The sequence below is a fragment of the Akebia trifoliata genome, chromosome 11 (assembly GCF_017979445.1).
Source record: "Akebia trifoliata isolate Shusen 1 chromosome 11, ASM1797944v1, whole genome shotgun sequence".
Classification (NCBI taxonomy): domain Eukaryota; kingdom Viridiplantae; phylum Streptophyta; class Magnoliopsida; order Ranunculales; family Lardizabalaceae; genus Akebia; species Akebia trifoliata.
In genome coordinates, this window is record NC_141385.1 from 4,636,049 (window position 1) to 4,658,466 (window position 22,418).

At 33.2% G+C, this 22,418-nt stretch overlaps 3 protein-coding genes across 3 annotated transcripts; all 3 read left to right on the top strand.

Annotated features, from left to right (window-relative positions):
• Window positions 1–850: 850 nt before the first annotated feature.
• On the top strand, window positions 851–3,244 carry LOC147390483 (sodium/calcium exchanger NCL1-like). Its single transcript, XM_086457907.1, has 6 exons — window positions 851–933; window positions 1,041–1,308; window positions 1,438–1,562; window positions 1,649–1,880; window positions 1,959–2,261; window positions 2,996–3,244. Exons 1-6 carry the CDS (start codon window positions 851–853, stop codon window positions 3,242–3,244), a joined length of 1,260 nt encoding a protein of 419 aa, XP_086314033.1.
• Window positions 3,245–6,332: 3,088 nt separating this feature from the next.
• On the top strand, window positions 6,333–8,550 carry LOC147390484 (nudix hydrolase 15, mitochondrial-like). Its single transcript, XM_086417237.1, has 4 exons — window positions 6,333–6,824; window positions 6,942–7,084; window positions 7,992–8,111; window positions 8,209–8,550. The coding sequence occupies exons 1-4, from the start codon at window positions 6,518–6,520 to the stop codon at window positions 8,437–8,439; spliced, it is 801 nt and encodes a 266-aa protein (XP_086273363.1). The 5' UTR covers window positions 6,333–6,517; the 3' UTR covers window positions 8,440–8,550.
• Window positions 8,551–15,694: 7,144 nt separating this feature from the next.
• Window positions 15,695–22,160, top strand: LOC147390485 (sodium/calcium exchanger NCL2-like). The gene is made up of 9 exons (XM_086457909.1): window positions 15,695–16,014; window positions 17,134–17,354; window positions 17,613–17,794; window positions 18,723–18,868; window positions 18,992–19,262; window positions 19,687–19,814; window positions 19,903–20,134; window positions 20,220–20,522; window positions 21,912–22,160. Exons 1-9 carry the CDS (start codon window positions 15,695–15,697, stop codon window positions 22,158–22,160), a joined length of 2,052 nt encoding a protein of 683 aa, XP_086314035.1.
• The last annotated feature ends 258 nt before the right edge of the window (window positions 22,161–22,418 follow it).

A 22,418-nucleotide genomic window follows, 5' to 3' on the forward strand; every position in this document is an offset into this window, starting at 1 on the left:
GTAATCTTGGCATCTCTCATTATTTCTATTCTACTCCTAGTGTGTTTCTTCCTCTTCCAGGTAAGCCATTTAGCCTTTAATGACAAAATAATCTATTTTGATTTGGTTGATTTCCATATAAATTATCGAGAGGTTGTTATTGGATCAGTGTGTTTAGAAAGTATTTCTCAAAATGGTAAATTTAACATTTTGGATTAGTAGTTTCGGAATGAGCTGATCATTCTCACAAAACATCAATCTGTTCCAAAACTTCAAACCCTATCAAAAGTGGTTTACAAAAAAATACGCTCCATGATTCTTCAACTTGGAATTGGGATTAGAAATTTTTGAATGGGCTGATGTGATGATTATCTCCTCACCATAGAGATAATTCTCACAAAAAATCAGTCCATTCTGAAACATCTAACCTATATAGGACAAAACATGTTGGCTAAAACATTGGCCAAAATGGTTGTTGATCCAGATCCATATATATAAACGAATGCTAACGTACAAGCACTCATGGGACATTGGCTTTAGACCAGGGATGCCCTTTTGAAACTTGAAAACATTTCACTCTTATGGGAAATATATGTTGTTCTATCTAAAAAAATAAAATGGGGAGTTGGTTCAAATGGTTCAATTGGTCAATTCCATTAATGGAAGTGTTTTCCCGCAGTGAGATCAATGTTTTCCCAAAATTAAGTAACTATATATGCTTTTGAAATATTGACATTTTGGGATAAATTTTGCCATCTGTAAATTGATTTTCAAAAATGTAGTTAGATGTTTTTTATCTTTTGTGTTAGTAATTTTATTTATTTATATTTATACAGGTCTTTGAACCTTGGATTCAAAAGAGAAGACTAGAATGTGTGAAGCACGAGCTTCTGATGGTAGATTTTTTAAGTCATGTGCGAAGGCATTTATCAGGAAAACTCCTTACAGATCAAGGCACACCTGATCTAACAATTATAAAAAGGTTAATTTTTCATTTTAAATCCATTATCTAATTTTCGAGGTTTTCTTATTTGATCGTTCTTGCTCAATTTCAATTACAGATTATTTGAGGGTATCGATCTTTACAGGGATGATAGTATAACTATTCCGGAATTGAGAAAAATGATCATAGGAGTCAAGTCTGAAAAGATGCTTTCATATAAGGATTGTGAAATAACAGAAGTATTGAAAGAATTTGATCTAGATCATGACCACAAAATCTCGAAGGATGAATTTGTCGATGGATTTGTGAAGTGGCTTGCTAAGAATAAGCATGCAACTAGCAATCGTGGTTCTTATCCAAAAAGGTCTTTAGACAACTCACATCAGGTAAGTAACCTCATCTTATGGCTTCCATTACTCCCCAAGCATCCTCATTTTGATGTTAATGTTTTGCAGAAATTAGGGTTGTGATTTTTATTTCTTATCCTTTTTTTTTTTTTTTTTTACTTTATGCAGGAGAGAATGGCAGAAGATGCAATAAATAAGCCTGTAGTGTTAGATATTATAGAACATGTGCAAAGCAATGCATCTGAAAGCCTCCTCACAAAAGATGGAACACCTAATATACCTATTATAAAAAGGTTAAATCTTGTTACATATTTATTTTATGCGGTTTCGACATTTAATAGTCTTGTCTTTGATCAATTATTCTCACATTCGAATGCAGGCTATTTGAGAAATTTGATCTTGACGGGGATAATTGTATATCACTTTCTGAATTAAAGGAATTAGTACAAGGTATCAAATTTGGAAAAGACTTGAATAAGGATGAAGTTGTAGCAAAATTACTGGAAAGGCTAGATACAAATGGAGATCAAATAATTAATGAGGATGAATTTGTCAATGGTTTTGCACAGATGCTTAATTCAGCAATGTCAGAAGATGATGATAGCTACCAAGTAAGTAACCTTATCTTATGGCTTCCTTGGATTCCTAAATTACTATTGTGTTATAACACCTCTAATCTGAACACACAGGAGGCTTGGAAAGAAACTGATAAGTTGGTAGATGAGAAAGAGCCAAAAGGAGGAATAGCCGTTTATCTTTCATGGCCTTGGTTTAAATCAATATTATTAATGTTGTTGGGAACTACTATTTTATCATTACTTGCAGAACCTCTTATCGATGCTGTTCAAAATTTCTCCAATGCAGCAAGTCAGCCATCTTTCTTCGTCTCATTTATAGTAGTCCCTTTAGCAACAAACTCGAGAGAGGCTGTCTCAGCAATTATTGCTGCAAGGCAAAAGAAACCTAGAACTACATCTTTGGCATTCTCTGAGGTTTGTCTCTCCAGATTTTATTCATTAATATACATTTTAAGAGAAATACAACTGTCCACCATATTTCTTTCACGAGTCCTACATATCTCAGGCATATTTAGTCAATAGGACACATTCAAACTCAGTTATATATTATACTAGATAGATAACTGTTAAATTTTTGGCTAATAAAATTTACTACATCCATGGATGATGTGTTAGCGTCTTCTAACTTCAACTTGATTTTCCATCCTGTTACTCATTTAGAATAAAACATCCGTGACCCAATTTGAATGATTTTCACATGATGAACTTATAGAGGCACAAACCATAAAATCATTTTTAAATGGTTAATTCTAGAGTCAAATTGTATGTGATACAAAATATCTCTAGCCATTGAACATAGGCTGTTTTCACCATCTAGACATGAATGTTCGAAATGGCCCTTCATCTTTTTCCTTTATTTTTTGCTGGTGAAACTTCACCAAATTTTCACATTCCAACTGGCATTGCATACTCTAAAAAAAGAAATAAAAATAAAAACCACATTTGGGTTCAATTTTATGTTAGATGGATTACTTATAAAAAGATTTAACTTTTAGGCCTACTCATTTACAGTAAACAAAATAGTTCTGTTTTGAGCATACGAAGAAAACACTTTCAAAACTAGTACTAATACAACCATGTGAACTGCAAAATCTTAGAACAATCATTTTTGAAATTATCTCGCTAACCTCTCCAAGTTCTTGGTGCAGATTTATGGTGGGGTATTCATGAATAATGTCCTTGGGTTGTCTGTCCTTTTAGCAATTGTTTATGCACGAGATTTGACATGGGATTTCTCAGCTGAAGTACTTGTTGTCCTCATTGTTTGCATCGTAATGGGTCTTCTTGCCAGCTACCGCTCAGACTTCCCACTTTGGACATGTTACATAGCGTTCCTACTGTACCCATTGTCTCTCATGTTGGTTTATGTTCTCGACTATGTTTTCATGTGGTCGTAAGATTAGTAGAATCAGAAACTGGAGGAGGTTATAGCTAATGCAAGACATTTTATCCCATTGGTGATCACTTTGAACATTTGCAATGGCTCGTAGCGAAGAAAATAAATGTTATCTATTGTCCTGACCACCAATTAGAGTTCTACTTAGAACAATCGGGTTGGAACTTGGGTACAACTGTACTTTTTATGTTTTCGAATATTAATTTGTAGTCTGTTTCTTTTGCTTGTTTGTTTGTGATTACAAGTTTCCACTAAGTTTTTCGACGAAAGTTTCACAAATAAAGTTGCGACCATAATTTCTAGAGTAGGAAATGCATGGGAAAATTATGCAGAACTAGAAAACTATGTGAAACAAAAGGGTGAAATGAGGCCATAGAATTTTTTTGTTATGCAGAAATTGGGAGCAAGAAATTATTGTGAATATGTAAATGAAACTAAAACCCAGGGCAACACATCTACGAGGGCCACTTACATAACCTCTGCTCATTTGAGACCAAGTTTTTCTTGCAGATGAACAAGGTCGACATACTACCACTATTCACTATGGGAGCTCTGCTTAGTACTGATAAATGTAAGAGTAGTAAACTCAAATTGAGAAATTATTTCATCTAAGGCAGTCAATCCAAAATACTAAATAATACTGATTTGATTAAACTGATGGTTGATGTACTAAGAAAGAGACGCTTTATTGAAATTATATGCACAACATTATAGGGAAATTGTAAAATTGGAATATACATGTTTTGTTTATCTTCTCTTGTGGAAGATAGATGAATCGTGTATTGTATATATAGATTACAGATTTAACAAGATTTGAATAAATCTTCTAGATGCGTTAGATAAGAATATTAAATAATTAATCCTAGATTTTTAACTAAAAATAAGGGTTTACAATAAAGAAAGAATAATTAGTAAGTATGTTTCTTCAACTAAAGGAGGATTTGTTGGGGTCTTCAACGCAATTGAGAATTTGTAGGCGAGTGGAGGATTTGTAGGAGAATGTCAATATATCTTCTAATCTCAACATATTTAGAGTCCTCAACGTGTAATTGAGGATTTGTAGGAGAATCTCAACATATCTTCAAATTTCAACGTATCTAGGAGATACAAGTCCTGATACTCCCCCTCAAGTTGTAGTGAGGTTGGTGATATCGACCACACCTAACTTGTTAGTGAGTCATTGAAAGGCCTCTGTATCAAGTGGCTTTGTAATAAATCTGCAAGTTGATCATGAAAGCTAATGAAACGAGGTTGAATGATGTTCACGATGATCTTCTCTAGAACAAAGTGACAGTCAATTTCGATGTGCTTAGTTCGTTCATGAAAAATCAGGTTCTTTGCGATATGGATGGTGGCTTGGTTGTCGGAGAATGCAAAAATAGGTACTAAGAGTATTTACGGTATACTAGATGTCTAGCCATGTAATAGTGAGGTATAAGAGATAGGTGTTGGGTCGGAGAGAGGATCCCCAGATATGGGTGTTAATTGTAGTTGTTGTTCCGTAGGAAGAAAGGAAGGATGTGTAGCGGACATACTAACATTGTGTAATATATCTAGAATATAGTTTCGTTGGTAGAGAAATATGCCTTTAGGAGAATGTGAAACTTCAATACCGAGGAAATATTTTAATTTGCCAAGGTCTTTGATGGAAAACGTTATTTTGAAAAAATTTATGAGTGATTTGATAGCTCCATCGTTGTTTCCTATGATGATGATGTCAACAACATAAACAAAAGCAATAATGAGATGGACCCCTCGATTTGAGTAAATAAGCTATAGTACGAGATAGATTGTTTGAAATCTTGTTAGATTAAGGTGGTTGACAATTTGGAAAACCATTGTTGTGAGGTCTGTTTTCGGTCGTATAATGATTTGTTAAGTTTATAGACTTGAGTCTCCCCCTTACAAGAGAAGCCAGGGGGAAATTTCATGTAAACTTCTTTATCAAGAGAGTCTTGTAAAAAAAACATTATTAACATCTATTGGTTATTAACATCTAATTGGTGTAAGGCCCATGCCTTAACCATGGCAATAGAGAGGAGAACTCGAATAGTGACAAGCTTGGCAACCAGGGCAAAGGTATAATGATAGCAATGCCCTCAACTTGATTGAAATCTTTACCCACTAAACGAGCTTGTATTGTTCGATTGAACCGTCGAAGCGGTATTTTATTTTATAAATTCATTTGCAACCAATAAGATGTTTTCCATAGGACAACAAAGTGAGGGTTCATGTGTTATTGACCTCAAGAGTGTTGATTTCTTTTGTTATGGCATCACCTCAAACTAAAAATTTAATAACTTGGGTGAAAGATAACGGTTCATTGTGAGTTAGAATTTTAGTGAGGTTCACTTTATGGGGCATGGAAAGTTCAGTAAAGTATAACTAATCGGAGATGGGAACTTTTGTACTAGTAGAAACCGAAGAGCAAATAAATTCTTTTAAATGAGTAGGATGAGATATAGGAGGATTATCATTGGAAGGTAACACAATTAGATTTATGGAGGCATCTAGTATTGGGTCAACAAGGTTAGCACCATTGGGAATAGAGTCCATGGGCATAACCTGAGTTGACTCGGTACTATTAGAAGGTATGTCCATATGTGGCAATGATGTGGCACCAATGGAGATGTTATGTGGTGTTGGATCTAATGTTGTTGATTATGTAGGTTGATCCCCAATAAAATGAAAAGAATGTTCATCATGTAGAGGCATGATATAGATTTTATAGTTGACTAAGGGCAAAGAAATATTTTGATATGGAAATGAGATTTCATGGAAAATAACATCGTGAGATGTGTACATTTTATTAGTTTCAAAATCAAATACATGATAACATTTTTTATCATAAGGGTAATCGATGAAAATGTCAGGTTTCGCCCGTTGATCGAATTTATGTGTAAATTCGTATTTTTGACATAACAGGGACTCAAATGACATAACGTGGATAGATCCATATTTTAAAAATCAAATAGTCTGTTCCTTTTAAAAAACGTAATAATATAATTTTCAAAACAATATATCATTCTAATATATGGGCATACGGGGATGGATCCATATTTTAACTGGATCCAACTCTTGTAAAGGAACATTAATCCTTATCCCCCACAATTTTTTATTCCATATATTCCAAGGAACCAAGCTGCACATTCGAATTTGGATCGGATTTCGGATAAAATTGGATCCATTAGATGCCCTACCCGATCCTTGTTCTTGAAAAAGGGGAAGCAGAGAAATTATTCATGGCGGCAACCCCAATTCCGACTCCAACCTCATGAATTCGAATTCGATCTTCAATGGTGGATCCCAAAGACTTAGAAACTTAGTTCAACAACTACATCTTTACAAACCTCCTCCTATAATTGACAACAACAACGACGAGATCGAAGAACAGAGAAGAGAAGCAAGCGAGGGAAAAGTTGTTTCTCAAGTGGATTTTGCAGAATCTGCAACCCTAATTGCTCTCCCAGAAAGATTCAAACTTAAGAAAGCTGCAGTTCTCATTTGCCTCTTTGAAGATGATGATGGGGTTCTACGTGTCATCCTCACTAAACGATCTTCAAGACTCTCTACCCATTCAGGTTGTTGAGGATAATTCGATTATTTGATAGATCGAAAAAAAAAACTTAATTTGGGTTTTTTTTTTCTTTTTTTTTTTGGTTGAATTTTGATAAATGAAGTCGATTTCATGGTTGCAGGTGAGGTTTCACTTCCTGGAGGAAATGCAGAGGAGGGAGACACTAATGATATCGAGACAGCGATGAGGGAAGCTAAGGAGGAGATTGGGTTAGACCCTTCGCTTGTCAATGTTGTCACAGTTTTCGAACCCTTCGTTTCTAAGGTATTTTAGAGAATTTTTTGAATTTTGATTCATGTTTTTAGCCACTTCGTTGGATTCCGATAATTAGGGAGCATTTTATTGGAAGGAAGTTTTCTTATTTCTAATGTAATAATTGGTCTTGAAGCTGATACTGAAACAAAGTAACCATGGAAGAAAGGACCTTTTAGGGAAAAAAAAATAGTTTATTGTACTTTTTAAAAGGTTAAGATTTTTTACCTTTGAAAAATAGTTTTAGAAGTAATTTAAACAAACCTTTTAGCTCATCAACTTTTAAAAGTAAAAATAAGTTATTTTTTTAAGTGAAATGGGCTCAAAGGGAGAAACTTTGTACATCCAATTAGGATTTGGTTTTGGGCACTATCACTATCATGATGAGCTCTCAATTACCAATTGTTGAGAAAAACTGATGTTGAAAATCCCACATTGTAACAAATTGTTCTATCCAACCTATAATGAGAGCAACATTCAGTAATTAAGAGAATGGAAGACAGTAATTGGTTGGAGAGGTGAATTGTTATAGTAAGTTTGTATTAGCACAAAGAGTAATCTTACAAGGATGGTTTGTTCTGAAGAGGTGGATGAATGGGACATCGAATCTGAAACAGAAGGAAGGTCGAAAAATGGGTAAATTGGGAAAAAAATTCTTGGTCATATTTGGGCACTCTGATTGGCACGAAATCTAGATTGAAAAAATAGATCTTTTTGCTAGTGAGGGAGTTTAGTTTAACTCTGTTAATTGACGAGAAATCTTAGTATGTTAGGGAAGTTCTCGTCTCCAATTTTATTTCTTTTGATCTGTTCAAGTTATTTATTAGCCCTTGAATGTGATTTGCACATTTACAAAGCAGTGCTACATGGATATTTTTTCTTTTTTCTGGATGAGAAATTGGGTTTGTTTTCATTGTAGTTCCTTGTGAGAGTAGTTCCTGTAATTGGCATACTTTCCAATAAACAATCGTTTAAACCAGTCCCAAACGCTGCAGAGGTTGAAGAAATATTTGATGCTCCCTTGGAAATGTTTCTTAAGGTCCTACTCTATTTCACTTTAGTTTCTCTCTTTTGCTTGAATTTTTCTTGTGAAAGCTTTCTTTTTCTGGTATTTGACTTGATTATGATGGATTCAGGATGAAAATCGGAGATCAGAAGAGAATGAATGGATGGGTCATAAGTATTTGTTTCATTACTTTGATTACAAAACAGAGAGTAAGAAATTTGTGATATGGGGTTTAACTGCTGGGATCTTGATTCGGGTTGCATCAGTTGTGTACCAGCGACCACCAGATTTTGTCGAGCGGAAGCCTAATTTCTGGCATCGTAAATATGTTAATAAAGATACTGTCATGCCTCGACTTTAAAACATATTCTTTTGGATTATATTATCATGTTGCTTCATTTAATTGATTACATCCATCACAACCTGCATTGGTTGGGTTGGTAATTTATTGAATAAAGATTCTCTTAGACAATTTCTTTGGCAAATTCAATTTTCTTTCTCTCCTCTTCTTTGTTTGAATTTCGCATTCCAGCTTTCTCTGTTTTATTCGAGATTATTTAGAATCACTAACATGCAGTGTATGTGTTCAGAAGGTCATCTATAATCTCCATTATTGTGTTGTTAGTTTCTAGTGGTGTTCTTGCACATGCCCAAACCATGTCGGACAATTTTCTTATGTTTTATCTCTTATTAGATCTTTCTCTATAATCCCTAGGATCCACTCACTTCTAATCTGGCAGAACCTAGATTACATTTTTCGATGAAAATGATTCTATATCTGGAACCAAAACACCCCTAGATTGTTTTTGGAGTTTGGAGTTAATGATCAAAATGTTCAAAAAATTTATACAATTTCTAAAATATCCTCAGAAGTTGTTTTCACCATGTGGCATATGCCCATGATTAAAAAAGGCACCTCCTTGAACACTGTTACCAAACAACTGATTTCGCAATCCCAATTCTTGTAGAAGTGAACCTATAGAAAAAGCACTTCCATTGGAAGTAATAGTGCCTCATGTGAACCCGTACTCAATTGGCAAATCTCACATGTTCTGAATTTGGATGTGATTAGCTATATTGTGGATAGTTGTTCGACGGACTTCAGTCCCCAAGGAGCAGAACAAGACCACGACAGCAACACTACATCACACAAAATATATCCTCCGGTCTAGAGCTTACAATTGTTTCTGCACCCCTTGATCTTTAGTAAATGTGGAATTTCTTTTTTTTTTTTATGGTTATTGTAAAATTCTCAATGTCCTCAGTGAGAGTTACTCCGTGAGAAGTTCAGTAGTTTCGGACTTGGTCTTTGAATCGTAATACTGTCTCAGCCCGTTCCCAGCTTGACTCGCTCGTTGGCCTTATACTTGATTGTTTTATTTGTCACGAGTCCTTGATTCAATCCTCACAAAACATATTCAGCATTATTTCCCTCTATGGATGAGGGTTTCTTCCTTTTTCTTCATGTTAAATAAGATGGAATGAATGAAGAATTGGAAATTTGAATGGTAGTCGAACAAATAGAAGGGAAGCATAGTTCACACAAGCGATTGAAGTTGTGAAAATCTATGAAGAAAATATTATTGAGTGTTTGTAAACAAGCAGAGGAATACAGTGCATGAGTGTATTACTGCATTATTTTGTTTGTAAAAAGGCAGAGAAGGAATCAAACTATCCATAACGGGTGACAATCTCCCATCTAAAAACAAAATTCACAAAGATTAATCCATTTAATTATTTGAAGTGTTTCAGAGCCAACCAAAATTCGTTTCCATCATGAATATCAGACTCCTTTCCATCACTCTTATTCCGTTCCATCTAAAATTAGAGTATTAATTTTGCTTTTTGAATGTTTAATGCTATGAAAATTACACTTCAGAAGTGATGCAACGTGAATCAAAGAAAGGATATGATCAATGTCAATATCTAGGGAAAAAATTGGAATGCACCAGAAAATTAAAAAAATTTGAAATAAATTTTATTTACTCAAAGATGCTTTTGTATTGCAGTTACAATTAGGAGTGCAACTTGGTTCGGTTCGGTTCGGTTTGAGGTCAAATTGGAACCAAACCAACATAGGTCGGTTCCACTAAATAAGAACCAGAACCGAACTGAAACAAATTCCATTGGAACCAAACCAACCCAAACCAAATTAAAGTCGGTTTGGTTCGGTTCGGTTTCACGGATTGCAAATATTTTATAAATTATAAGTAATATTTTTTAATGAAAAAATAAACATAAAATTTCATATAATAAATCACAAATCTATCCATAAAAAATCATTAGTTTATCCATAAAAGATCACTAATCTATGTAATAACGCTTAAAATAATTCATAATAATTATTATATACATATGTATTTATTTATTGCATAAGGGTTCGGTTCTCGGTTTGGTTCGGTTCTATACAAGCTTGATCCAAGAACCTAACCAAATTGATCGGTTCTCCCTTTTTGTAACCTGGAACCGAACCGCAACTTGTTCCAAACCAAACCAAACCACCCCAAAGCCATTGGTTTGGTTCGGTTCTCGGTTTGAACTGGACCAAGTTGCACCCCTAGTTACAATACTATTTATAGAAAAGAGATTTATCCTAGGAAAATTACTAAAAATAATCAAAACGAATTAAGCATGGAAATAATTATTAATTACTACTTAATCCTAAAAGGAAAAATTGACTATGCCTGATTTTTTACTTCTATTAATTACTACTTAATGAAAATGATCAGGTCCCATAAAGTCAATTTTTGGGACCATAATTACATAAAGATCACCTACACTTGATTGCTATTTTCCTCAAACAAAAACAAATCATATAAATGCCAAATTATTGAGAGCTAAAAGAATTTCCATTGATTGTAGGTAAAAGAACTAAATTCGGAGACAAATAAAATGAAACGAATTTTGCACTACTATGAGGGAGCCAATGTGGATCATCCACCCAAAATTTGGAGCCAAAATCCACCACGTCACAGCGCAACGGTGACCTTGTGGTGCGCTGCGGTGATCTTGAGGAGATGAGCCTCGAGATTTGTGATGAAGCTTCTAGGTTTTTTGGCCATTGTAATGATGGATCTGTCTTGCATCAACTAGAGTAAATTTGACTCGAAACTCAAAAGAAATTCTATAAATAGAAGGGTTGTCTTAAAGAAAATGATCATTCTTTCTTCTTCCTAATTATACTCTGTTAATTTTTTGTTTTGTAAGAGAGAGTCATTGTTGAGTGAGAACTAAAAGAACCCTCTCTTCCTCTTTCTTCTTTATTTCTTCTTGTAACCTTAGTATAGTTCTTTGCTTATTTTCAAAGCTGTGTAATCAAAGAACTTCAAGCTGATTTTTGGAATCAAAGAGCAATAAGAAATCTCCATTGTCTTCTCCACTTTGATCTATTTATCTTATTGCTATTTGTTCCTCGCTATGATTGGCTAGACTCTCCATAGAGAGGTCAATGAAGCCGGAGCAAGTTTATCTTAATGTTATCGAATCAATTCTATTGCCTTTGTTTTAATGTATTTTTTTAAAGACTCTTAAGATTGTGATTATCCAATTTATATCTAGGATTCTAACTTTAATGATTCATGCTTAGATAAAATCAAGCTTAATTATGCTTAGTGATAAACATGAGACATAAATCTGATAATCTCATCTTGGTTAAGGATTCACATGTATTTTTGATTTACCTAAAAAATTAACCGATTTACATTCCAATCCATGAACGAGAGCTTTGTTGCATGGATTGAGATAGAAATATAATTGTTCAAATTTTAAGATAGCTTGCAAGGGTGGATTTGATCCCTCTAATCTTTATATTGCATTTCAATTCTTACTTTAATTTCATTCTCCTTCTTAACTGTAATTTCTCTATACTTTGTTTTTAATTTGGTTATTAAAATCTGCATTAGTTTTAAGTCGATAGAATTTTCGAATCAATCGTTGTCCCTGTGGATTGAACTTTGCTCACCAAAGTTTATTATTATTTGTTCATTTTTACATCTACAATCTGCATACGAACACAAAACGTAAATCACTTACTTAATCGATTAATCTGAACTGTTGGAACTTGTCATGATATCCTAATTGGCTTGAACAAACCAAGGAACGCCTAATCTTTTTCTTCCTTAACAGGTGGACAGTCTTAAATGCATCTGTGAGTGAAGAAAAATCTCTCACATTTTTAGAGCCTCTTAGGTTACCAGAATCCATTATGGAAACCCTAAAACATAAGGTTTACAAAACTAGAGGGAGTGAAAGCCACTAATGTGAACCATCTGATCTAGCTGATTGGTTGGGTCCGGACCCTGAGATGGTTTCGAAAATGACCCAGCTCACAGATTTTATAAATCATGATTTATGCCATGATATCCTTCCATATTAATGGATGCTTTTAAATTTATGTAAACACAGTAAGTTCAAATAAACAGCTTGATCAAAATTTTCATCTTAATAAGATAAGATGACTTGCGAATTAACTTATTTTGGCCATTTAATCATCTTATTCAATTTTATTTTATAATTACAAAAGGAGTGCTAGGATGACATAAAGGGGGATGCAGGAGTGACACAATGACGTGGTGGCACGCACATAACCATTGATGATTTTCCACAATATACGAGTAAAAATCATCTACGGTTATATGCGCGCCACCACGTCATTTGTGTCACCCTATGTCCCCGTTTGTATCACTCCAGCATTAGTGTTACAAAAGTAGAGAATAGAAAGGACCCTATTTTGTGGGTCATGACCCTTGGTCTTTGAATATTCAATTACCCAAACAATCGATAAATAAATGAAAAAGGCTACTTAGGCACACCAATTAATTCCACAACCTTCCCTAGATGGATCAAGCCAGCCCTACTAAAAAATTCTCAAATTCAACAGATGAACATCACCAATCCTTACTTGGTGTTTCTTCCTCTCTTTTTTCCTTTTTTTTTAATTTTATTTTATTATCGGTAGTGTGGTTAGAGATGTCATTTCCAGCCCAAGATCACGATTCCAGAGTTCATTTCACTAGTTGACTCGGGAGTTAATAGAATATATATACTAACAAAGCTATTAATAAATAAAGATACATATTTTAAAATTGAAAAACTTATTTATTTGGTATTTACTAGATAATAAAATATTCAATACAACACTATGCGCTACACTGAATTTCCGAATCTGAATTAGTGAATTCAACCTACCGAGTTTTTATACTAAGTTACATCAAAACCAATTTGAGTTAAATTGACCCAAGCCAGGTTGGCGTTGACTTGAAATGTTCTAAAATAACTATTGTCATAAACCTTAAATATGCATGTATTTGCGTGTTAAAATTATATTCTATACTCTTATACAACTTGCAATCCTCTCACATGTTTTGACAATCTGAGCTCAGTCGATTACGTCATCACTGATGTAAAATGAATGAGAGGTAATAAAAAGAATAATGATGAATGCACGTGGTCTTGGTACATGGTTGGGTACGTGGCAAGGGCACAGAACCGTACATCTTTTTCCTGTGCATCACTCGTTACCACGACTCTAATAAAAAAATGTGTGAGAATAAAAATTCCCTTATTTTCGCACGTGGATCTTGACTATGTGTGTACTCACCCATTAAGTTTTTATATAACAATAAAATTATATTCTATACTCTTATAAAACTTGCAATCCTCTCACATGTTTTGGCAATCTGAGCTCAGTCGATTACATCATCACTGATGTAAAATGAATGAGGTAATGAAAAGAATTCAGTACTTGCTAAGTTATGTTCATTGATACACTGAAAATGGAGTGATTGTTTGCTCACAGCACAATAGCAACTTGACATGTGGCACAAATGACCTAAGCATTGAGAGAAAAATTCTCTTACATGGCTGCAAGTCCTTTGCCCAGTATTTTATATTTTTAAATTTCAAATTATAAATAAGGACTTTGGGCCCATGTGGATTATAACTTTGGCAATCTAATACCACAGACTTCTAGATTTCATGAAAAAACTCTTATTCAAAAGAATAAAATCAAAAAAATAAAATAAAATTGGAGCTTGAACTAAGATTTTGACAATGGATGGCTAAATTATGTTTTTCGTGCTTGATCAACGGTGTTGAAAATCGACGGCTACCGAGCACCAAAATTTAAAATTAAAATACAATGGTGAAAAATAACGTTTTTAATTATTATTTTTTGTGTTAAAATTCATAGTATTTCATCCTCTACAACGCTATTGTATTGGATCATGTTTTTAAATGACACAAGGTGATCTTATTAGGAAATTTCATTTTTTTAATTACTATTAACAGCAGAGAGAAAAATTCTTCTATTATTGCTTATGTCATCAACACCTCATGTCAAAAACAATCACTCCTGCAAATAATTGCAAATACAAAATACTTCTTTATTAATATAAATGTTTATAGAAATTTGATATTATAATACAAATTATTTGCATTGAAAAAAATAATTCTTGGACCACTGAAACTCATAAGAAATTTATTAAACGATTTTTCACACAAAAAGAATCAGAAACCATTTGCAATGGTTTTTGACTTTGACAATAATCATTATTGTTCTCTCTCTCTCACACACAACAATTTCAATAAAATCATTATTGTTCTTCGAGTAATTTAGACACATCCCTAACAAAATGATATGTTCCTTAAAACTTGAAGTAAAATGCTTCATTGTCAACATTTTTTCCCTACCTTAAGAGAAACCAAAATTAAGAATATTTGGCAAGAAATATATTCAAGGTGTGGTCGTATAAGTTATATAAAAATAAATCTTCACTTCATGTTTTACACGAAATCATTGTAAAATTTTTTGAGATAGTTACAAAAAAAGTGATCAATTTTTGACGAATTTACAATTCCGGCTCATTGTTCATTTTAATTAACAAAACATGAACGATAACGAATTCGGAGGTCTTTAAAGTGACTATTTCGCAGGTTTAAAGTGATAATTTCATTTTAAACCTGTGGAATAGTCACTTCGTTCTGAAATTTTTTTTAACGAAAACGTGATTGTTCACGTTTTAGTAATTAAAATAATGAACAATGAGCCAAAATCGTAAACAACTCATTTATAGCTCACGAAATAGAAATTCACCCAAAAAATTTTGCAATGTAAATTATTTGCAAAGTAGCAAGCAAGACCTAGATATACTTAACCAACTTGCGATCCCATAAAAACAATTTAACAATAATCAATGTCACCCCATTTCGTCATCATCTTTAGAGGAAGAGAGAACTACTTTGGTGTTATGATAAAAAGTTGGTCTGGAAATATGCATTAAAATGTCATGATCCGATCCAATATGCTTAACAACATGGTTGTTAGGTGGGCAAAGAACTTATGCGGTGTGTTATAATAGAAAGTTTTGAGTGTAAATGCAAGCTCATCTCCCGTTTTTTCTAACAAAAGACCTTGACTCTATATTATTCAAATGTTAAAATTATATATAATTAACCAACTCGCATTACAACATAAACACTATTTAAGTGACCATCCGAGGTCTTCTCATCCCAACATCAATCCTCTTCCAACTAAGATCTCTCTTAGCACCAAAAGCAGGTTACAAAAGATGGTGAAATCTATAGTTTGTGTCATTATTCTTCTCCTATTAGTCGAAATGGGTCAAAGCCGGTACCTTATATCAAATTCTTCAGAACTGGTTTCTAATGGTGTTGATCATGTCCATCAATCTCCCTTTCTAATGCTTAAGGGATTGGAATCTACCAACGACTGCTACCACATGTACGGTTTCTTACCTTGCACAGACAACCTTGTAGGCCACCTTTTCCTAATTTTGGTGTATGAGTACCTATTATTTCTAGGGGAGAAGTATGTTTCAGCTGGTAGTGATTCCCTATTCAAGATCATAGGGCATGGTGGTTTCTTTGGGGCTTGTGGGTTCAATATCTTATGTGCACTTCCGGGAGCCATGATAGTTCGGTATGTTTCTTTCTCAATCTTTACATTAGGGTCTGTTTGATTGGGCATGAAAAATAGGTGGAAAAAAGATTTTCCTTGTTGGGTGGGGTTGGGGGGGAGGGGGGATTATTCATCAAGTTAATAACTCACCAGTAGACTTGAATTAGTCGAATAAAATTATTTATTTCGAATATTTAAAAAATATTTTTTTACAATTTTAACATGTTAAGTAAGATATTTATTTTTTGTTCTCCAAAATTATACTATATGCATTAGAAATTCGATTGAGTTTCTGGCCTATCTCAGTTCAACTTGCACCCCTCTCTTTTAGATGACAGACAAGCATAGTTTCTGGGATTGTTCCGTACTAAAACTCAACTACAGAACAAGATACAAAAAGTCTAAACTATGTTGGACAAAAGATGAATCTTAAAAACAAATGTGATATTTCAATGATTAAAATTTGAGTACCAGAGGACCCACCTCGCTTAGTTTAATTATGAAGATTAAAATTAAGAGAGTTGCGATTGCCACACAGTCTTTTACTAACGCCACACCAACTGTATGCAATTCTTATACGTTTGATTTAGGAATTGGTGTGGCATTAGTAAAACATGATGTGGGAATAGTAGTTCTCAAAATTAAATGTCATACAGCTTAAGTCAACGTCATTATAGCACGTGTTTAAAGTGTAACGGAACAGAAAATGGTTGTCATAATGGTATCTCTACCTTTTTCCATTTTTCTTGTTTAATTACGGCCCTGATTTTAAATTCAAATCTTAAACATGATTCAAACATTTGATTTTGGAAATTGTTCTAAAAAGTTCTTCAATTCCGATTTCTACTCAATTGATAGGAAAGCACCTCAAGCTTTAAGAGCAAGAAAGTGATTTAAGAAATTGAATATTGAACACTATTGAATTAGTTTCACGTCTTCTCTTTTCTTTGGGTTACTCAATATCTTTATTTGGTGTGTCATATATTTAATTAGTAAATAAATTATTATGTTATAAAAGGTTGGTGTTGCAATATAATTAATTCTCCGAATGTATCTCAGAGATTAATTATTCAAAGGTAATAATATGAAGCTTCAAAACATTGTACATAGAATTAATTGAAAATGACTTTTTTTGTGTTCAGTGTCCGGAATTTCCATGCGTAAAGAAATTGCACAAGCACAGGTCTTGACAGGAGTCGGCTTGTTGGCCGGATCCACCATTTTTCTTTTGACCATACTATGGGGAACTTGTGTCATTGTCGGAAAGTGCGATTTTTCAGAGGGGTCAACTTCTAAAGAACCAGAGAGCTCAACTTTGATCGATTCACAGTCTAGAAAACATCGATCATGCTTAACTGGTTTGTTCTCTTTCCACACACATTCCATGAAAATATGAGAATGCATTAATTAGAGCGTTCGACAATAACCTCAAACAATTTTCTTCGAAGAATCAACTATAAAAGGCACCATAAGTTATGCATAAGCCCTACAAGTGGATGATGATATAATGTTCTCACAATGGTCATTAAAATTTCATACTCTAGATACCTTGAGTTTCTTATATTAAACTTGAACATTTTTTTATGTTTTTAATAACATATAGATGTTCGTTACAGGTCAAGGTATTAAAACGGATGATGAAACTAGCTATACTGCAAGGATCATGATTCTATCAGTGATCCCATTTATCATTATGCAACTACCCAGAATCTTTAAATTATCTTTTGGGGGACGAATTGTGATCTTGACTTCTCTCATTACTTCTATTCTACTTCTGCTAGGTTACTTCCACTATCAGGTAAACAATTTCTGCTTTGTTAATCAATTCTAAATTTTATTTTTTCTGTTCTTTCATACACTAAATACTTAACTCATGGTAGTTTAGTATAAGAGAAAAATACATTCTGATTTTGTTATTATCCCAATATATTATCTAAATATGGAACTAGAATATTCTCAAAACTGGGCTGATTAGAAAACCATAGAAGTGGCAATACAAGATGAAATACATGGGGATTTTTCTCAAAATTAAAAAAGAGGTTGTTCAAATAACCAACTGGGAAGAAAAAACATTGATTTAGACTTCTTGTTTGAAGGGCTAATGATTATATCTAAATTTGTTTTTCTTTGGGAAAATGCAATTCGGGGTCGCAATTGGTTTTGGCATCCGGTGCAACCCAATTTTTAGAATACATTAAAAAAGAAAAAGAAATTTAACATCGATTATGCTCATCCATGCCTTTAAGAAAATCATAGAAATTTTATCCCGAACAAGCTAACTTTAGTTGTGTTCACAGTAAGATTGAAAAAAATATATACCAAACGACACATTGTTCATTTTAATTCCGAAAACAGTAATTTACCATCTTTGAAAGTCAAATTTTTTTTCAAAACAGTAAATTATTGAAATGAATAGGAAACTTTTTTCCTATTCTATAAAACACTAAATACTTTCCCTGTTATAATTTTACTAAAACAGTTCTAAACAATTATATTTTATAAAACAGTGAATTTTTCTCTCATCCTTAACAAAAATATTTTAATTTCAAAACAATAAATTACTGATTTAGAAATTAAAATGAGCAGTGCTGTTTTAGTAATTGTTCAATTTTTACTTTTTAGTGCATGTTTTGGTAAATCGCCCTTTTAAAAAAAATGTCTTTGATGAGTTGGTTTTTAACTTTATTTTTTCTACAAGTAACTTAATTTTAAATGTACTTGTGCAGGACGTTGAACCTTGGATTCAAAAGAGAAGACTAGAATATGTGAAGCATGAGCATCTAATGCTAGATTTTTTAAAACATGTGGAAAGGCATGCATCAGGAAAACTACTCACAGAACAAGGCGCACCTAATATACCAAATATAAAAAGGTTAATTTCTCCCTTTACCTGCATTATTGAATGTTTTCCTTTATTTTACGATTTGTAAGCTGGGGTTAAAGGGACTCCATCCTGATTTTTTATTTGATCCTTTTTGAACAATTTCAAATACAGGCTATTTGAGAACATCGATGTTGATGAGGATGAATATCTAACTCCATCTGAATTAAAAAAGTTGATCATGGAAATGAAGTTTGAAAAGCTACATTCAAATAAGGAACATGCAATAACAGAAATATTGGAAGAATTTGATCTTAATGACGACCACAAAATTTCTAATGCTGAATTTACCAATGGATTTGAGAGATGGCTTGTTAAGAGTAAGGATGAGAAAATTGAAAATCATGGTTGTTTTCCGAAAAGCTCCCTAGAAGACTCACGTAAGGTAATTAACTTCATCTTGTACCCTAAATCCTTAAGCATTTATTGATGTTGGTGTACTTGCAGCGAATTAGGGTTGTAATTTTTAGAGAGGATTATCAAAATGGCACACTATTCATTTAGTTCCAAAAACAGTAAATTATAATTTTTGGAATTAATATTTTTTTTACCAAAATGGTAAACTTGTCACATGAATGGTAAATTTTTCTTCTATTCTATTAAACAGTAAATACTTTCCCTGGTTTAATTAAAAAATTATGTTTTATAAACCAGTGAATTTTTTTCCCAATTTAAAGAGAATACTTTAATTCCAAAAATATATTATAGATTTCAAAATTAAAATGAACAGTGCCATTTTTGGTAATTTTTCAATTTTCAGTATATATTTTTATAAATCACCCTTTTTAATATTTTTTTCTTTTTGACAGGAGAGAATAGCGATAAAAGATGCAACGAATATGCCTTTAATATTCAAAATTTTAAACCATGCAAAAAGCAATGCATCAGGAAGCCTCCTCACAAAAGAAGGGAGACCTAATATACCTACAATTAAAAGGTACGTTCAATCATCTTGTTATATATTTTATGGGGTTTCAACTTTTAACAGTGTTGTATTAATCAATTATTCTCACATTCAAATGCAGCCTCTTTGAGAAGTTCAATCTTGACAAGGATAATTGTATATCACCTTCTGAATTAAAGGAATTGATACAAGGCATTGAATTTGGAAACATGGACTTGAATAGAGATGATATCTTAGCGCACTTAATGGAAAAACTAGATGCAAATGGTGATCAAATTATAAATGAAAATGAATTTGTTGTTGGATTCGAAAATTTGATTGATTCAGCGATTTCAGAAGATGACAGCTACCTAGTAAGTTACCCCCTTGTATTATAGCTTCCTTGGATATAATTTTAACTATTGAGTAATATATGACACCTCTGAAGCGAATAAACAGGATGCTTGGAAAGAAACTGATCAGTTGGTTGATGAGAAGGAGCCAAAAGGAGGAATCTCCAATTGTCTTTCATGGAATGGATTTAAATCCATACTACTAATATTGTTGGGAACAACTATTTTATCTTTACTTGCTGGGCCATTGACAAATGCTGTTCAAAATTTCTCAACTGCTGCAAGAATTCCTTCTTTTTTCATCTCATTTATAGTAGTCCCTTTGGCTACCAACTCAAGAAGGGCAGTGTCAGCAATAAGCGCTGCAAGTCATAAAACGCCTAGAACTACTTCATTGACATTCTCTGAGGTTTGTTTCTTCTTTAGATTTGATTCCTTGTTAAGCCTTATAATGAATAAGTTGTCTAAGAGAAAAGTGACTATCCACCATATTGTTTTCATGGATCCTACATATCTCAGTCAGGCCTTTGTAGTGAACTTATTTTTCCTTTCTATTTTCTCATTTGAAATAACATATCCATGACTCTATTCAAATGATTGTTTCCACGAACTTGTAAAGGAACAAAGCCCAACTTCATTTAAAAAAAATAAAGATCTCATTTGAGTCTAATTTTGTTGGATGGATTATTTATAAAATTGAATAATTTACCAAAACGGTAGAGTTTTCGAAATTAATTCCGAAAACGGTACACTGTAGCAATTAATTCCGAAAACGGTAAATTTACCGTTTTCGGAAATAAAATTTTTGGAAAATATTTACCAAAACGGTAAAAACAGTAAAAACATTAAATTGTGTACCGAAAATGCCCTTTTTTGTTTTAAGTGTGGATTTACACTTATAACCCTCACAACAACATAAAATCCAAAAAAGTTTTTGAGAAAAAGCTGAACTTCATCTTCTTCACCTTTAAAATCCAAAAAAATTGCAAAAATACGTAGGAACCTTAACGTCATTCATGAAGCTGTGGCCGTCGTTCGTCCCATATGAGTACGGTTTCAAGGTCATACTGTTCACCTTCTGTTTGATTATAGTCTCTGGTTATCGAGTGGAGAACCCGGTGAGAACTGCCATGGGAGGGTTTGTAGCTATTCTAGTGAACATTCTTATTTATCCCATATGGGCTGGGGAACAGCTTCACAAGGACCTAGTTAACAACTTTAACTCAGTAGCTGATGCTCTTGAAGGTTAGCCATTCTATGAGTACTGTTTCACCATTTATGTGAAGATCCTATATTCCTGGAGTTGAGTTGCAATCCTACTCCAGCCTCCCTTGGGCCAGTGGATTCAAGTAAGTGGGCCCGCAAGGATTTGCCACATGGCACCAAAGCAGAATAATGAAAGGACAAGAGGTTGAATCGTAATTTCAGTTAAAATTCAAAAAGGTATTTTCGGAAATTGAATTTTTTTTTTTTTACTGTTTTTACCGATTTGGTAAAAAAATTAATTCCGAAAATAGTAAATTTACCGTTTTCAGAATTAATTGCTACAATGTACCGTTTTGGTAAATAATCGAAAAGTTGTGCATGTTTTGGTAAATTTGCCTATAAAATTTGTTAATTTTAAGGTGTACTAACTTCCAATGAAGAAAATTTTGATAATATTTAAAGAAACATCTACAACAATGTGAATTACTTTAACCCCAGCTTATCAATCAAAAAAAAAAAAAAAAAACAATGTGAATTACAATCTTAGAACAATTATTTCGAGATGATCTTACTTTTGAAGTTTTTGGTGCAGATTTATGGTGGGGTGTTCATGAATAATATCCTTGGGTTATCTGTACTTCTAGCTCTTGTTTTTGCACGAGGTTTGACGTGGGATTTCTCAACTGAAGTACTTCTTGTTATAATTGTCTGCACTGTAATGGGTCTTCTTGCCAGCTTCCGCTCAGAATTCCCACTTTGGACGTGTTTCATAGCATTCCTTCTGTACCCATTCTCTCTCGTGCTGGTTTATGTTCTCGACTATGTTTTCGGGTGGGCCTAAGATTTATATATAAATTGTCAAAGATAATGGCCACCACCTATTTTTTTATTGGAGAATGTCATAGAAAATCAGAGATAATTTGTATCAGTAATGACATTGAATGTTTCAATTGCTAATCCAAAGAAATAAACGTTATCTTCTTTCCCATCCACCAGTTAGAATTTTAATTTCAACTTAGAGCATAGGGTTCGAACCTGAGTACAATGGTGTCTTTTTGTGAATTATTTCCCACTCTCTTTCTTGTGCTTATATTTTGTT

Bases quoted from the DNA above. Each gene is read 5' to 3' on its own strand.
- LOC147390483 (XM_086457907.1), top strand. From the start codon at position 851: ATGTGTGAAGCACGAGCTTCTGATGGTAGATTTTTTAAGTCATGTGCG. The intron at 1,563-1,648 runs GTTAAATCTTGT...ATTCGAATGCAG, and splicing joins AATATACCTATTATAAAAAG to GCTATTTGAGAAATTTGATC. The intron at 1,881-1,958 runs GTAAGTAACCTT...CTGAACACACAG, and splicing joins AAGATGATGATAGCTACCAA to GAGGCTTGGAAAGAAACTGA.
- LOC147390484 (XM_086417237.1), top strand. From the start codon at position 6,518: ATGAATTCGAATTCGATCTTCAATGGTGGATCCCAAAGACTTAGAAAC. The intron at 6,825-6,941 runs GTTGTTGAGGAT...TCATGGTTGCAG, and splicing joins AAGACTCTCTACCCATTCAG to GTGAGGTTTCACTTCCTGGA. The intron at 7,085-7,991 runs GTATTTTAGAGA...TTTTCATTGTAG, and splicing joins TCGAACCCTTCGTTTCTAAG to TTCCTTGTGAGAGTAGTTCC.
- LOC147390485 (XM_086457909.1), top strand. From the start codon at position 15,695: ATGGGTCAAAGCCGGTACCTTATATCAAATTCTTCAGAACTGGTTTCT. The intron at 17,355-17,612 runs GTTTGTTCTCTT...TGTTCGTTACAG, and splicing joins ACATCGATCATGCTTAACTG to GTCAAGGTATTAAAACGGAT. The intron at 17,795-18,722 runs GTAAACAATTTC...GTACTTGTGCAG, and splicing joins TAGGTTACTTCCACTATCAG to GACGTTGAACCTTGGATTCA.